Source organism: Physcomitrium patens, chromosome 4 (genome assembly GCF_059467195.1).
Source record: "Physcomitrium patens ecotype Gransden chromosome 4, ASM5946719v1, whole genome shotgun sequence".
In the NCBI taxonomy this organism is placed as follows: domain Eukaryota; kingdom Viridiplantae; phylum Streptophyta; class Bryopsida; order Funariales; family Funariaceae; genus Physcomitrium; species Physcomitrium patens.
In genome coordinates this window covers 3,462,407-3,480,252 of record NC_143413.1, presented here as the reverse complement: position 1 = coordinate 3,480,252, position 17,846 = coordinate 3,462,407, and the positions used below count along the sequence as shown (strand labels likewise).

Below are 17,846 nucleotides of genomic sequence, written 5' to 3'. Positions count from 1 at the left end.
GTCACAAATACACAAAAGCTACAAAGAAAGATAGAAGATAGATTATTATTTTGCTTTGATCTTATCTCTTTTATAACAAAGTTTTGTTATTCTTCATCTTGATTTTGATAGATGTTGTTAATGAAAGATTTAAACTCTCTTTACTATATTTGTAAGATTCTTTGATGGCTCCTATATATATTTATTAATATCATATCTGCACTAATGAATAAGATATTCCAACCTATTTCAGCGTCGCTTTCAATCTAAGACTTCTTCTACCTCAAACTCTTCATTATTATCTACTTCTATAGAAGGAGGTGGCATTTGTCTTCCTCCAAAGATATTCATTGTCTTATGCGGCTCAAAAAGAGACATATTAAATACAAGGTAGATTTTCATAGACTCCGGTAGATGTAATTGATAAGCAATAGGATTAATTAGTTCACAAATAAAAAAATGTTCCAACTTACAATAGTCCAACTTATCACAATGATAAGTAGTCTTTATATTAGAACAAAGTAATCATACTTTGTCACATATGTTGAATTGTGGTTATACCTTGCAATAAGCATCCACATTGGTCTTTTGTTGTTCTTGAGTTTTTTTTTTAATTGTGTCTTCATTGTTGCATATAGCTTTGACAAAAGATTTGCTAAATCTTTTATTATAAGATTATCAACTTTTAAAAAGTTAAAAATATCAAGTTGTCAATGATAACCATAATTAGCAAAAAAAAGTATTTATTGAGTAGAAGAATGTACCAAATTATTGTATACAAACTCTGTCAATAGCAAAAGAGTTGTCCAATCATCTTGATGTTAGTTGGTGGTAGACCTCAAATATTACTCCAAAATTTAATTAACTCGTTCTATTTGTCCGTCAATTTGAGGATAAAAAGCCAAAGAAAGCTTTATATCTACCTTTAGAATCTTGAATAGGATTCTTCTGAAACTTGATACAAATTGAGTCCCCATATCCAAAAGAATATCCTTTAATAATCTATAATAGCAATAGAATCTGAGATAAATTCCATAGAAATAAAACTCCATGGTTGTTTTGAAATTGGTAATGGTTGAAAAAGTCTATAAGACTGATGGCGAGGAGTTTTGGATTTTGAATAAGTATCGCATGATTGTACAAAGTCTTTGATTGCCTTCCACATTTGAGGCCACTAAAAATCTCTTGATATAAGCTCTAAAGTCTTATTGTTTCCAAAATATCCGGCTGCTAGAAAATCATAACGAGCTTGAAAGACACGTAATCATATCCCACATTTAAGAATTTATAGACAATCTTTGAAATATAATAAGTTGTTTTTGAACTCAAACTTTGAAGTGACATAGAACGTAGAAGAAATATTTTTGATATCATGAACAAGAAGATCAAAGGATATACTTGATTGAATTTACTTGATAAAGATTGAATCAATAGTTAATATTGATTTTATTGCTTGAAGATGAAAATATTCATGCTTTTAGAGAATTATTCTTTATTGATTTAAAGATTCATCATCTTCTTTTGATCAAAGATAAGAATATCTAGAAATAGAAATTAATAAAACTTATTATTTTTTGAGTCAATAAGTGATCTTGAAATTAAATTTGGATAAAAATATGCTCCAACGAGCTTGACAATGATTCAAAATATGAGTTGATATGAAGTACTCAAGGTTATTGTGATCCATATATATGGTGACTGGATTTGAAGCGCCTTCTAGATAATGACACCATTCTTGAAATGAATCCACGATTGCAAAGAACTCTTTGACATGGATTTCATAATTAATCTTGACTGCTGAAAATTTCTTCGAATAGAAAGCTAATAGATGGAATTTATCATTTGTTCCCATTTGTTACTACATGACACTCAAAGCAAAGTTTAACACGTCTATTTCCATAAAAAATACCTTAGAAAAGTCAACACAATACAAGATTAGTACAAAAGTAAATTCTTTCTTTAAGCAGCCAATGATACTTTTGTTTTTTTATTCCACTCAAGTTTGTCTTTACAAGTCAAACGTATAAGCGGAGCTGCAACTTGAAAAAAATTCTTAATAAAGATTTGGTAGTAATTAGTAAAGCCCAAAAAATATTATACATTTCATAGTATTCTTAGAATATTTTAATATATGATAGTTTGAATCTTCTTAGGATCTATCATAAGGCCTTTGTTAGAAATGATGTACCATTAAAAGTCAACTTGAATAGTGTAGAATATACACTTTTTCAACTTGACATATAATCCTGCATCTCTAAGTTTTTATAATATGCGACAAATATAAAATTCATATTATTCTTTATTCTTAGAATAGATTAGAATTTTATTTAAATAATAAATGATAAAATCATCTAAAAACTCACAAAAAACATCATTCATAAGATGTTGAAAAGTGACAGATGTATTTGTGAGTCCAAAAAGCATGACATTATACTCAAAATATCTATACCTAGTTCAAAAAGCAGTCTGTAATTTATCTCCTTCTTTGAAATAAACTAAGTTATATATTCTTTGTAGATCTATTTTTGTATAGATCTTTGTTTGATTGAGTTGATCAAGAAGTATTGAAATCAAAGGCAAAAAATACATATTTTTGATGGTGATCTTATTGAGTCCTCGATAATCCACACACATCCGTAGGGATCCGTCTTTCTTCTTTACAAATAAGATAGAAGCTCCAATTGAAAATTTAGAATGACGTATGAAGTTCTTTGCAAAGTTCTCATCAATGTACTCTTTTAATGCAGCCAATTCATTCTACGATAAGCTATAGATTGGTCCGAATGATGGTTAAGTTCCTTCTTGCATATCAATTAAATAATTATAAGGTCAATGCTTTGGAAGAATATCTACATTTGTCTTTTCAAAAATATCTTGAAATTCTTGATATTACCTAAAAATATCACTTGACATTTTTTTACCATAAAATGAACGTAGTATATATATCAAATGATGATCATTTTTTTACAACATGCATGAAAGCTCTCGCAACTATTAATAAAGGTTTGGCTGTACTAAACTTATGTACTTCTACTTCACTAACTTGATCTTGGATTATACTACTGAGAAAGTTAAAGTTACAAGAGATCCAATTTATTTGAGGGTTATATTTTTTTAGCCATAACAATCCTAAAATAATCAAATTAGAGAGAGATCTCATTACATTAAATATTAAAAGTTCTTATGATCTTTAATTGCTACATCTAAAGGAACAGTCTCATGGATAACATTTCTAAAAGATAATAAATGGCCATCTATGACTTCTATATATATGGATTTATTTTTCTTGACTAAAGGTATTTTTTGATTTTTGACAAAATCTTTGTCTACAAAATAGGCTGAGGCTCTTAAATCTAATAAGACAAAGACTTTGTGATTTTTAGGTCCTAAAAATATATCTATTATAAAATAAGCTGAGGCATTTGAGGAGAGAATAGAACCTTTATTAGGTATTACAAATGATTCCAGTTGCTTGATCTCTATTATAGTTGAAAAAATTTATTTTCCAATATATAATCTTTTTGATAATTGTGCTCTTCATTTTGTAATTACATTGCTTCTTTGAACAATGTTGACCAGTATGCTTAGCTTTTCCATAATTTTAATACAAATCCTCTTGGCAATGTTGAGTCTTTTCCTGCTCCGTGAAAGATTTAAAACATGTCATATCAATTTGCATTAGTTCTAGCCTTAATGAATATGTTTCAAAAAACTTGGGACCTATTGCCATTACTTGATTTGTTCTTCTTCAGCCAAGTCTTTGTTCTTGATACCTTTCAAATAATTGATTGTCATATGCAATGGCTTGAACAATAAATTGTTCCAAAGATTTGACTATTGGCATTATTAATAACAAATCTTTGATGCTATCCTTCAATCCATATCAAAATTGATTGATAAGTGCTTTATCATTTCAGTCCATGTCATAAGCAAGGTTTTGGAATTCAGTAGCATATGTGGTGGCTCATTGTGATTCTTGTCCTAAAGATAAGAATTTAATTTTTGTTACTTGTTCTCAATCACTTTCTCCTAATGTAGCCATAAATACTTCTAAGAATGAATTTAAATCATAAAGAAGTTATAAATCCTTTTCCATCAAAGATATAAATCAAGAAAAAATACTTCTAGATAGAAATGTGCTTATGAAGTCAACTTGAGTAAATCCATCTTAATATGAGAAAGGATGTAACCTTAAGTTGAGCTTAACTTATTATAAAAGTCGTCAAAATTTTGATCTTGTTCCATCAAACATCTTCGGTGCACTAATTCTTGCCTCTCTTAAGTTTGTAAAAATAAGACCACTTGAATTTGGTTGTGAGGCTGATCGACTTATTTTCCTCAGCTCCAGAACTTCTTGACGTAGACTTTAGACTTCTTCTGTAGGTATAGAAATAGTGCTCCCATAGTTGACATTAGTAATGAGTAAAATTTCCACTTTAAGAGTTTTGACAAGCTTGTGAAGATATGTAATAGTTGCAAATCTATTCTCACTTCTGCTAGGAATAGCATTCATAATCTTTCCTTCCATAAACAGCTCAAACAAATCCAAAAAATTAAATTATAAGAAAGCAATCTATAATCCCTAATAAAAATTTCTACAAAGAGAGGTAATCCACTCTCTTTAAAGAAAAGATCAATGCTAAAAAATAAGATTTTTTTTATTTAAAGATGGTTAGTTCACAACCTTCAAAATACAAAAATAGAAGTGAAGTAATCCACTCACTTTTAAAATAAGACAAAAATAATATGTTAACATTCTTGTTAAACTGTTAAGGATATAAATCTTGAAGAAAGAAAATCTTCAATACACTCTTGTGTCACTAAAAAGAACTAGAATGTTATTCAAAGATGATATAATATTGAATTGAAATGGCTATTGCCAAAAACAAGAAGATTAGAAAGTCTTGAAACAAAACTAAAGATTAGAAAGGTGTTGACAAGAGTGAAGAAGGCTTCACTCTTGCCTCCATATGTACTCTCTAATTAAGAGTTGCATGGCAATATTCTATAGGACGTCCAACATGTGTTGACTTTGTTAGCCACATGTCTTAACTTGCAAGGTAATTTATCTATATATGTGCCACATAATTAACTTGTTCCACAAGCTACCAACATGTGGTTAACTTGTTGAAAAAGTTTCTATCCTACAAGTACATCTAAAATCAAAACCGAGTCTATGAAGCTTCTATGAAGTTTATCTAGAAGACTTTATAAAATTAACTATATTTACCTACTTCTACCTAATCATATATGTAATCATTGAAGTAAATGTATATATCTATGACAAAGAGTCACTTCAATAAAAATAATAATAATAATAAATAAATAAATAAATAAATAAATGGTGATGTAATAAAAATTATCTTTGAAGCTTGATTTTTTTTTTTTTTTTTTTTTTTGTTATAGTAAACTTTGTCTTTACAAAATAAGCATTGTTGAATTACATGTTGTCTTGTTTTGAAATATATCAAATACTAGGACTTGAAAGGTAATCTTATATTTTGCAACTAAATATGAACCTACGAGCTATAATAAAATAATAAATAAATTTCAATTATACTTTAGCAATCCTAATTGAATCCAAATTAAATCTTAAAGAGGTATTAATAAAATTCTAAAAGAATCATGAATATTTTTTTAAACATATAAATAAATAAATAAATATCCTACAAAAATCCAAATTATATATGATAAATTGTAATGAAATATTAAATTTATCATAATTAAATCTTAATTTAATTTAAACCAAATTCTACTTAAATTCTTAAAATATCTTAAATAAATTTTAATCAAATTTTAATCAAATTTTAAGAAATCTGAACCAAATCTTTTTGCCAATTCAAAACCTCACTAATTATTAATTTAATTTTCGATCTTGATTTAAAATTTGTAAAATTCTTACCAAAATAACACAAAATTTGAAAAAAAAAATTAAACTTACAGATTAGGATAAAAAGCTCATAATCTACTTAGTTGTTAGTTGCATTTTTTTTCCAACTTCAATCTTAAGCTTCTTATATTAATAGTTTCTTTTTACACTATTAACTTGCTTTTAAAATTATTTTAGATGATAGGAAATAAAATAAAATAATTTCTAGCTCAATAAAAAAGAATTCTAATAAAATTAGAAAAATTCTTAGAATCATTGAAATTCTTATTGGTCTTTAAAATCTAATTTTTAAAATTCTACTTTATTTAAATCTTAATAAACCTTGATCTTGTTAATTCATCAAAGAAAAATTTTATAATACACATTTAATACAATTATTTTTATAAATCTACAAATTTTCACTTCTAGATTTGCTACAAAACTCATGTTGTTCCTAAACATGTAAATTCTTCCTTATTTCACAAGACTAAGAGTCATCTAAAACATCTTTAACTTTGCAAAGCTTTCACAAAGTCATTATTTATTCAAATTCCTTAAAATTAATAGTCAAACAAATCCTACCAATTTTTTTCTTTAATCTTGCTCTCCAATAAAATAAAAATCCTCACATTTGCCATAGGTGCATAATTTTGTGCCTCACAATTTGGTTTCAACAATGGTTCACAATGAGTACTCTTAGGGTATCAATCTAAGAATTTTTTACATAATTTATGCTTAAGCTACTCTTTAATTTCACCTTAAGATTCCTAAAATATTTTCTGTACTCTGAAAGCTATTATGCACTCTAAAAGTTTTAATATCAAAAAACCACTCAATAGAATGTCACAGTATATCATTATCTGTATTCATCCTCAGATCAACTCCCTGGATTATAATTTTGCAATGCTTAACCTTACTATCAACTTCTAAAATCAGAATTTCTTTACAAATCCAGTAAAACTAAGATGAAAAGTCTAATAATCACTAAAATAAAATTGATCTGCTTGATAAAACATGATTTACATATAGAAGTGGTTGTAAATATACAAACCTGTAGATTTTCAAATAAAACTCCAAAAAAATGGTCTCATTAAGTTTTAATTCACCATAATAAATTTCCAACGTTTAAAATGCATGAAACTCAGTGCATTAACTTTGATACTAATATTTATATGTAGACTCCATGTGTTATCTGAAATTATGTAAAATACTACCCAGGCTGTGTCTGTTTGTAGAAAACAGGATTTTGAGGTCATCAACACTGCACCAATGATTGCCTATCAACTCTCAATTTCGGTACGCCGACCGTGGGACTCGAACCCACGACCACGTGGTTAAAAGCCACGCGCTCTACCAACTGAGCTAGGTCGGCCGCTCTAACGGGCTGTGTAGGAGGCGTATCAATAATTTATCTGTATAAAAAAAAAGAGAAAAAGGAAAAACACACTCCCCTGGGGTTTCATTTTGTTCGTGGATACAACTTTGAGGAAATGTGTATGAAATGCGTACCATCTCTGGGCAGGGTCTACACGACTAACTCTCAACGGGTTTCGATTCTTCCAAGTCTCATTGAACATTCACCATTCAAAATCTGTTGTGGAACGTGGACGACCGTCTTAGTCTTCTGATGCATTATTGAGCAACCTATTAAGATATAGGCTGGCTGTCTAGAGGAGCCTTGTGTGAACTTGTCGGAACGTGATCAACATTATACTGTTCTTGCATCTCTTTGTTGCGACATTGGATATCACCCAACTGACCCCATCCATGGTCTTCCATGTCAACAAGTCATTGGAAGTTTTTTCTTTTCCTTTTCTAAAAAAATCAAAAATCGTGCAAAATGTTTACTAGTATTGTGATAAGTGTTGATAATTGTTTTGAAGATTGATGATATTTTAATATCATACATATATATTTATTTTTGATTTGCTACATGTGTTGTGTTTGTAAAATACCACTCGTAATCTTTGATTAACTTTCCAAAAAGTATATTCTAGACTTCGTCAGATCTGCATGCTGGAAAGTGAAGGAGACCAACGGTGTTACGAATCTGGATGAAGCAGGAGGAGCTCATCTCATCCAATGAACTGCGGTGACGAGACCTGCACAGATCTGTCCCAGTCCTGCTCAGTGTCCCATTCCGTGGTCAGTTGGGTTTAATGAGGTTGAAGTCTACTTGTGTTCCCGAGATCAGTCTCCGTGGTTCCACATTGTTTGATTCCTGGTACGATCAGCGGCACATGCAGTTGTGCTGTCTTTCTTTTGGTTCTCTTCAAAGTAGTCGGTGTGTTTCGAATCGACTGATGGCGGTAGTTTGTTGGAGCAAAGAACAGTACCCCAAGTGTCGTTGACAAAGGGGCACTTGTCGTTTCTAAGTTTGGCTATTGTGACCTTTCGGTTGACCAACATGTTGCAGTGTCATTTCAGTGATTTGTCAGTCAAAGCCTTGTCACCATGAGACCACGACGGAGCCGAGACGAGGTTAAAAACTTTTCTCGCTTGAAGTTGCAGTGACCATTGCGGCCGTCAGAGTAAGAAAGTTTGGCTATTCCTCTAGCTTATTTAAGAGTGAATTGTACAGACAATTGATCATCAGCGTGCTCCGAAGATTGCTAACGATTGATTTCAGACGACGACTGCGCCAGCCATTGGCGGAGAGCGGAAATTGTCATTGCTTTGTGAAGCTTGATACAGTAGCAGTGGATCAGGTCCTACGGTTGCAGCAGAAGATTTCTTTTTTGTTATAATTTTTTTGGTATCAAGTACATGATCTTTATCCCATCACATCTTCTGTTGAAATAATAATCTTATTTCGCCTATTCCCCCAGCAAGATGTTTTTATTTTGGGTGGATTCCATGTTGGTGCTCTTGACGTCCCTTAACGTTCATAGAATAAAAACATTTTATACAAGATAACTTTGAAAAAATTCTTGTCTGTATTTTGTAAAGAATGTAAATTTTTACTACCTTCAGCCGAAGTAACATTTACAAAAATGTAGAAGTTTATTACATCATAAATATTTTATGGTTGGAAACAAGTGACTTGATACAGCTAATGAATAAAAATGGTTATGGATAAAAATGATTTACAATTATAGTCTAGATCAATGGTATTTATAGAGGTCTATATTCCCTTAATGTTTGGAATTGCTTTAAATCCATTATCTTTATTTTGCTACTATTCCAAATTTTAATATTTTGATCTAAGATATATATATATATATTAATGTTTAACAGTATTAATAACATTCAATTTCCAAAATAGTGCATAGAACAATATGCACCTAAAATTGATATGAAAAGAAAGAAACTACAAAAGTTCAAGCTAAAACTAGTAAAAAAACAATTCAATGTTGAAGAAATTGAAAGAAAGAAAAATAAAGGAGCAATAAGTATTACTTGATAAAACCTCAAAAATATAGCTCAAGATAAGTTATATCTATCACAAGACATTGAAAACTTTCCATCCTACTTTTTTAAGTTATCAATTGCTGCTTTAATAAGCTCCAATATAAGTGCATTTAATTTAGAAATAGACAACAATGATCTCACTTGACATCATTGACCTAAGTTTTATACATTTGCATTATAGTTCTAATGTTAGTAGGCTACTCATCAATTGCTAAGATAATGATGTATTATGAAAAATCTATATAAATTAATGGTTTAACAATAAATCAAAAAGTTCTTGACATCCTCCATTACTTGGCTAGAACAAAAGTTGACATAGATTTAACTTTTAGTAATATAGATTCCATCTATCTTACACAAGTAAGACATTGTTGAATTAAAGACCAAATATTTTATACAATTTGATAAAACTTTAAATGTATATCATTTTTTATCTATGTTCACTGATAAAAATTGAATCAATAAGAGTAGAGGCAAAAGCAACTAAAGCAAAGGAATGATAGTTGAATAGAACTAATTTATCAATAAAAAGTTTCAAATCCAAAAAAATTAACATCACTAATGGCTTGAATTGAAACCCATGACATATCTTATATGACAAAAATCTACAATTAATGTATTAGCTTTTTCAAGACATAATATTTTAGTTAAAACTTATCTTGAAACCTCTACCAAGGTTAAAAACAAGCACCAAAGTGGATTATAATAGGCAAGTAATTCAGGCCAAAGATTTCCATTGAGACAAAAATAATGATTGAAGTTACAATGAATATTTAATGGCCATTAGTTGACTAAAGCTTAGTAGCTTAGATCCAAAAAATCTAAGATGCTACATCTGCTACTAATAAGCTTATCATCTCTTTGGATCATAACAAATCGCTTGACCATGATATACAAAAATGCTAAAGGAATGAGTTGAAGCTCAACACCAAAGCATGGAAGGTCATTTCTTGCTAGTTCAAATCTGAAAGTTATATATATATATATATATATATAAATAAATAAATAAATAAATAATTACCTCTAGAAGAAAACGAAGTAAGTTTCTTAAGGCCATAGGCTAAAGAAGGAGCAACAACTTGTGGTTTCTTTATGAGCTTATTGCTAATCCAAAAAACCAAACATGAGTGTACAATCAAATTTAGAACTAAATGCTTTGCTATTAGATATTGTACAATCAAATGAACTACACCTTGTTTAAAAAGGATCCACCTTGAAGAACGCCATAGACTTTGAAATATATTTTGTAACAACCTCAAATTAATATACAATACACCTCATGAATATGAATCAATTGAACTAGTATAAAAAAAAAGGGTGTGTGTCCACTAGTTGGACTTACTACAATAATCATGCTACACTCTATCCCAACCAAAACGATCTTAACCATGCCTTCATCATATAACCAAAGATCTAAATATAATTACCTAACGTATTACACTCCTAATTGATATCAAAGTACACAACTTCTATTTGAATGAATCATGTCAAAATTCTTGATACTACAATAATAAGAGCATGAAAGTTTAAAATAAGCTACAACAAACAAGATAACAACTTGCTAAGAAGCCACAAAAGTTTTTACAATAGAAATTAAAATAAGGTTGAAATGAGGGCCTTTGTAAGAGATAAGAGTAGCCATGAATGTTGTCAACTTCTTTATGTAATACAAGAAGTCATTCAACGTTGGACAAAGCTGTTGCTAGAAAGGAGCAATTAACCAAAAAATTCTTTAGGTAAGGATATTTACAAGTAAAATATTCTTTTCTTTTGTGAGAGAAAAGAATACCCTCTCTCCATTCTACAAGAAAAGAGAGCACCCTCCTCTCTATGACAAAAGAGAATACCCTTCCTTTTCTTTTAGTTGAATCTTACTTTGTTTAAAGTCATTTAATCTTTGCACAATTTGTTGCCTAGTTATTGCTTGTAAGCAACAATGTCATATAGTAACATAACTATTAGATAAAAGGAGAAAGATTTTATTTTTATTTTTATGGAGGAGCTTAAATAAATATATTTTAGTAAATTATCTTTAAAATATAGATAATAGATAAAGAGATAAGAAAATTTAATAAATACTAATATTACCTTTTTATTGAAGAGACTTCTATTTAATTTATAGGAGCATAAATGAGTCAAATAAAATTAAATAAGATAAGTAATTAATATAGACATCTTTAAGGAGAAGTTAAGACTAAGTTTTACCAAAAATTACCTCAAAATTTCAAGAATTAATACTCGGAAAGGACACATTGTGAACCAAGGTTGAAATTAGATCCTAAGGCACAAAACTATATATCTTTAGCAATTCCAAGGTTTTTTTGATTGATTAAAGAGTGGATTTGATAACACTCTTGTGAGAGGATTTTTGAGAGTTTTTTTTATATGATTTGAAGGCATATTGAAGTTTTGAGGGCTTTTCAAAGAAAGAGATGTATTCAATGGATTTGGATTTTTAAAAACAAAAAGAACATAATTTTTAGAATTTTGTGATTGTTATAGTATGTTTACAAATAAAATTTTGTAAATTTGTAATTATATTTGTCTTGAATGTGTTTGAAAAAATTGATGTTAATCAACAATTAAACAAAACAATTATGAGAGTTTTTGTGAATTATGGTCTTAGATAATTGAAATTTAGGATCAATGAGGGTTATTGCAATCTTGCAACATTTGTCAGTTCAATTGAAGAAAAAATTGGTGACAACTATTTAGACTTAGAATTCTACATATCAAAAAAAATTTAAGAAATTAAATGGCTTAGCAAGGAGAAGTTGCTATTGGAATATCAACACTTGGTTTGGAGAAGGAAGGCAACCAATATCTAAGCAGTTTAGGAGGTTGTTTTTTTGAAGTAGTGAATCAATTTTCCTCAAAATTTATATGCTTGTTAATAGCTTGAGAATTGACATGTGAGTAGAATTTTAGTTAAGATGATTTTTTCAATTAATATTTATTGAGATTTTAAAATAAATATGATAATTAATTAAGATTTACTTGAGATTTTTTCAAAATTATTTAGGATTTGTTTAGGATTTAATTAGGATTTAGGATTTGATTAGGATTTGGTCTAGGATTTAGAATTTGATTAGGATTTAATCAAGACTTGGTTAGGATTTATCTAGGATTTATTTAAGAATTATTAATATTTCTATTTTAGTATATTAAATTATTATTATTTATTTAAAGATTTTATTTTATATTTTTTAAAGATATCTTCATTATTTTTATTTAAAAATAATTTATGACTTCTTTATGTTTCTTTTGTAATTTCTATTAACTTTCTTTTAGATTGCTTAAAATTTGATTATAGTTGTTAGGAATTACTTAGACCTTATTTAAAATTCTATTAGACTTGGTAGGATCTTATTGTTGTATTTTCTATTTACCTTCTACAACTAGGTGCCTGATGCATTTTCAAGTAAAAATTCAAGTTGTGAAACAATGGATGGACATTGAATTGGATAAAATCAAGAGTATCTCATAAATCAGCCTACATGACTTGTCAATGTAGAAAAAGTTAATGCAATTCATTTGTTGAATAATGTTGATAAACCTTGTTTATGTTCTCTTTTTCCTTAGAGACTTTTATTTTTTTATGAAAGTAAAAATAATTTCTTTTAATAGTATTATATATAATATATTTTTATTTTTATTACTAATTATTTTAATATTTTATATATAATAAAATTACCTTTTACTAAGATTCAAAGAAAAAAAATAAAGATGGCAACTTCAAATAGAGTTTGTGACTTTTAGACTCATATTTTATGTCTTTAATTAATAATCTCTAATATTTGTACTTGATCTTCTTTTCTTCTCTAGCAAATAACATTCTATGGTGGTTTCTATGTTAGCTTTATTTTTTAATTTTTTTTACTGGCCTCTCAATACTTTATTAATTTATCTTCAAGGCATTCTCTTACTCTAACACCCCATAATAAAATAAAATAGATTATTTATGTTCTTGGTTTCAAATTGGGCTATATTCATGATGAATAGCAACCTAATTCTTTTTTTATGAATATTTATTGGTTACTTTAAGTTTAGAATTAACTTCCAACAAATAAAAGAATAAAAAAAACGTTTATTTTGTCTACTTTTTATATTAAAGAAATTAAATTTTAAAAAAATATTCAGTGATAAATTTCTCTAAGAAAATCCACGATATTAATTTTTTTATTATTTATCTTGATATATATTTAGAGAGAGAGTATTGAGCAAGATACTCTCCCTCTCTCTCTCTATATATATATATATATATATATATATCATATCTTTCAAACAAATGATATGTTTGGATTTTTCTAATTTATTTTTACTGTTAAGAAATCAATCACAAACATTTCAATAACTTGTGGTCGGTATTGAGCTTTCCAAATAATATTTGGACAGGTGTGCCATTTCTAACAACTAAGCGAACATGCCCAGAACGTCAAATCACAACTGGCCACTACGAGATTCGTTTCCAAACCTTTCCAGGATGCTCTACAAACCGCCATGTCCTACAGCCCTGCGTCGGACTGACAAACTCTTCCGAACCACCTCACTCTGGTCTGCTTATTGTCAGTGATGAAGGGTACAAATAAAAATAAAAATAAACCAATCATCTGTTCTGATAGAACCATTCTACTTTACAAGACAAGATGTGTTACGATCCGATTAAAGTTTTCAGAATGAGAATTATTGACCAAAACTGGTGCTATCTGGAACAAAGGGTGCCCATCCTGCACTTGAAGTAATTCAAATTCTGCATTCTAACAAATATTCAGCCGAACTCTCAATCTCCATTGCAGGAATACTGTTTGGTACCATTAACCGCCAGGTGGATGGTTTGGGCATGGTCTCTCTTTCTGAGCTTGTCTCAGAGAGTGGCAAACAGATACGAGAGCATGACAAAATAAACTCGAAGATTTAACTGAAGAATATTTTCAGTGAAGAAGATATTTTCCAATGTGCCAATGGAAGTCAGGAATGAGGAATAACCATTTGTGAGTGTCAAATACAAGCAACTCAGGAACAGCAACCCAGATAAAGAATAAAGAAATAAAAAACAAAAAATCCCATTGAGACCCTTCATACTTAGATTGTTGACCAACTTGACTATGTGTTCATCCTTCACTGCCCCCACTTAGTCAGAAAATTCAATCGATAAGATAAACATTAAAATATGTTTACCGTGCGTACAAGATGTATCTCAGCCTTCAAGTATGAGGTATAACCAATAATACATTACAGTGGTTGGCTTTCATACATCAAGGATACAATCTTTGTATCTTCTCAGCAACCAAGCACCTCAAGAAAGCTCCAGAGAGCATGCAGAAAACGTCATTTGAACTCAGGGTGCTCGTGAGCATTCCTATTCCTCCTTCCGATCGTTGTCACTTCTCTCAACCTTCACATAGGGTAAAACTCCCAACGAGTATTCAATCCTCGGGTTCCAGTTGAGTTGCTGTGCTCGGCAGTACTGTAGGAACGTATTTCCAAAATATGAATTGAAACCCACAAGAACATGCCACAAACCATGGCCTTGAGGATTCACCTTCAACTTACATATCCAACTACACAAGTGCCGATCAGCCAACCAACATATAGCTCCAAGTGCAAGGCACAGAACATACCGATGAGCTAACTTTCTCACCAGCGGATCCTTTGTGTACATGTAATACTTGTACATCCTCGGGAGACAAAGCAACGCCAAAAAGACGTAATGCACTTGGAATCCAGCAACAAATCTAAATTGCGAATGCAGAATGGCAAATATAGTTCCGTACAGGAACAGGACTGTGGGCATTGTGCTGCGGTAGTGCCAATCGGGAGAATAAAGTACATAAATGTACAGGAGCATTGCCCAAACCATAGGCGTCTCATCACACTGCTGTTGACTGCTCATAATGCGTAGATCACGTGCACAGACAGACAAGTATATCAGAATTATGGAGGACCTCTCATACCACATGATAACTGAGTCAATCAGAGAAAGTGTGTGCATAGGGTGAAACTATCGCCAACAGTTAAGAAAACGATATCAAATGCGAACGTGAAAAAACAAAGACGCTGGGAAGGTTGCCCACAGAACCCACAGGAATCGTTTTGAGAGACAAAGGGAACTAAGAGAATCGGTGCTGCACAATAGGAATTTATTTATAGGATTTCACTCTATGGTTCGAACTCTCTGAAGAAAATCAGTGATAGGAAAGGGTGAGAGATCTTACGCATATCTGAGGGTGGCATGGAACAGAATGCTACCCATACCCAAAGCGATTGTTGATAAGTGAAGAGCACTGAACCGCCTTTCAAATTTTTGGCTGATGGAATAATATACACCTATGAATGCAAGAACGATACCCGGGATATTGGAAATGGTATTGTAAAATTCGGCAACCAGCGGTGTAACCTCATAATTCTTCTCACACCATTCTGTGCTTGCAGTAATGGGACCCCAGAACCCTTGAGCCGTAGAGGAAGTTAAAGCTTCCCCAGCCATTGAAGCGAGAAAGAGCCAACAAGTTGAACTGATTCTATATGTCCCCGGACTCTTAGCATACGAATTTGCAGACTCCCTTGTCCATAGTTACTGCGCGTTCAATTGAATCTGCCAGCCTGTGATCGACCTACGCCCAGAAGACATCCACAATTGCACCCGCTCAAAAAGGAAAAAACCAAATATGAGGGCGTAAAGAATCTACTAAGGCTTCCAAATTACATAAGAACAAATTAGCAATACACCATGGAGAAGCAGATCTATCGGCTTTCAAAATCCATATTATAGAAGCTCTAAACCTCCAGGAATCAATCGAGTTCAATAGAATTACCTCTAACGAAGCTATCAACGAGTACTTTTCTGAACCTGCCAACACATCACATATCAGGAGCTATCACCCACACAAGTTTTCCGCGAAAAGTCGACTATCCATCAAACGCCCAACCCAGTGTAACCCATCAGTAGTGGACTGTACCTGAGACTACACACAGACAGAACCAAAACTGAGTAAATTGGTAATCAAGTACAGCTTTAGACTTGGAAGCACTATCAGCGTGATATCCACAGTGTCCAAAAATCTTGATAGCTCCCAATACTGAAATTCCTCACTCTCACTGCAAACACGTCTCTCAAGTACAGCATGCCTAAACATCAGATGACTGTCTATCGCACCTCACAGCAAAGAGAACGTAACTCCGATACTAACGCGTTCTTCAGAAGTCATAGTACTTAAGGGCTCAAACTACTTTCAAGTGAAGCCAAAGAATATTACGAGAATTCCTCGAAAGTGCTCTCTCTCTCTCTCTCTCTCTCTCAATGCGCGGACCTTGTCCGTGCAGATGATAACATCAGCAGATGCGACGGATCAGGCATCGCAACTGCCCTAGTTTGCGACATCTACTATAGTTTGCGACATCTACTAAAATATGTCTCGTCTGGTTTAAAATGGTGTGGAACACAGAATTGACAAAAAATCTACTAGAAGAAACAGAAGACAAACACGCAAAGATGACAGTAAAGCTGGAAACTCTTGTATAATTTGTCAAGATCTTATCCAGATCTTACGCCCAATAGACACTGAAAATGAGCTCCTCACAACAGTTCCTTCGCAATCGAAGAGGATCAAGTTCACCAATAAACTCGAATCGCTCACTGAAGGGCAGCCATCAAATAAACGTCAAACCTCAAGCCCAAAACGCACCACACCACAAAAGAGCCCAGAAAACCTATTCAAAAAAATTAACAAATAAATAAAAAGCAAAAAAAAACACAAGTGAAACCATCTCCTCCACTCCTCTCTACTCTTCCCAGCATCTCTCATCTCCGACACGAATCGGACCCACCCACTACAACCCAACAATGTCACCAACCTTACTCTTCCCAAATTCTACAAAACAACAACGTATTCAACAATTTAGTGACTTGATTGGCGATGGAAGTGACGGAGGAGTACGAAAACCCTAGGAGAACACACAGAAATTTCGCAACTTTCGCCACTTACTTGCCCAACACTCTGGTCACCAAGACGACGCACACACTCACAGAGAACTCGCTCTCGAAAACGGATACCAACACAAGTTGTGGGAGACTCCCACAGAGGATCTTCCCCCTCTTCCGTTAGCATGTCTCTTAATTGTTTCCCTCTTGACTACGGTGGACTAGCAGCAGGTACAAGAGTGAGGGCAGGTGGTAATGTGGCGCGAGGGAGATGCAGCGCAAGCAGTTAGCATTGTGGGGAATGAAGCCCGCAGGCATTATTCGCAGAGAGAGAGAGAGCAAAAAAGCACAATAACAATCTCGTGGAGAAGAGAATTACGAGGGGGCGATAAGGGTGAGTGTGGATCAGTGGCAGCATTCAACGACGATGACCCCCCCCCCCCCCCCCCAATGCATCAAGGAGGAGGAGGCCTCGGTGCCCCTCGTCACTACGTGTCGCAGAAACCACTTTCTTCAATCGACAGTCTCGAGACATCTGGACCGTCAGATTTCCATATTGAATAGCCGTTACAGGGCCTACTGGGAACTGATGGGGAACGCAGGGGGGCGGGCAGGGGAGCGCGAAGGGAGCAAGGAAGGGGACATGACGGGGCGAGCAGGGGAGAG

At 32.1% G+C, this 17,846-nt stretch overlaps 1 protein-coding gene, 2 long non-coding RNA genes and 1 other non-coding gene across 12 annotated transcripts; 1 reads left to right on the top strand and 3 right to left on the bottom strand.

Moving 5' to 3' along the window:
• Nucleotides 1-6,552: 6,552 nt before the first annotated feature.
• Nucleotides 6,553-8,006, bottom strand: LOC141045351 (uncharacterized). Its single transcript, XR_012217414.2, has 2 exons — nucleotides 7,804-8,006; nucleotides 6,553-7,663 (listed from the first exon to the last, which is right to left on the bottom strand). It is a non-coding gene; the product is annotated as an uncharacterized LOC141045351 (long non-coding RNA).
• On the bottom strand, nucleotides 7,148-7,220 carry TRNAK-UUU (transfer RNA lysine (anticodon UUU)). Its single transcript has one exon. It is a non-coding gene; the product is annotated as a tRNA-Lys (tRNA).
• Nucleotides 7,938-9,846, top strand: LOC141045352 (uncharacterized). Its single transcript, XR_012217415.2, has 3 exons — nucleotides 7,938-8,072; nucleotides 8,276-8,379; nucleotides 8,478-9,846. It is a non-coding gene; the product is annotated as an uncharacterized LOC141045352 (long non-coding RNA).
• Nucleotides 9,847-14,470: 4,624 nt separating this feature from the next.
• Nucleotides 14,471-17,612, bottom strand: LOC112281712 (alkaline ceramidase). Of its 9 annotated transcripts, XM_024518544.3 has the most exons (5): nucleotides 17,245-17,534; nucleotides 16,219-16,224; nucleotides 16,075-16,109; nucleotides 15,475-15,873; nucleotides 14,471-15,144 (listed from the first exon to the last, which is right to left on the bottom strand). In XM_024518544.3, the coding sequence occupies exons 4-5, from the start codon at nucleotides 15,744-15,746 to the stop codon at nucleotides 14,619-14,621; spliced, it is 798 nt and encodes a 265-aa protein (XP_024374312.1). In that variant the 5' UTR covers nucleotides 15,747-15,873; nucleotides 16,075-16,109; nucleotides 16,219-16,224; nucleotides 17,245-17,534; the 3' UTR covers nucleotides 14,471-14,618. The 9 variants fall into 9 exon arrangements, with proteins under 9 accessions (XP_024374312.1, XP_024374311.1, XP_024374313.1 ...); XM_024518543.3 differs by lacking the exon at nucleotides 16,219-16,224 and having other exon boundaries at nucleotides 17,245-17,612; XM_024518545.3 differs by lacking the exons at nucleotides 16,219-16,224; nucleotides 17,245-17,534 and adding an exon at nucleotides 17,560-17,600.
• Between the last annotated feature and the right edge of the window lie 234 nt (nucleotides 17,613-17,846).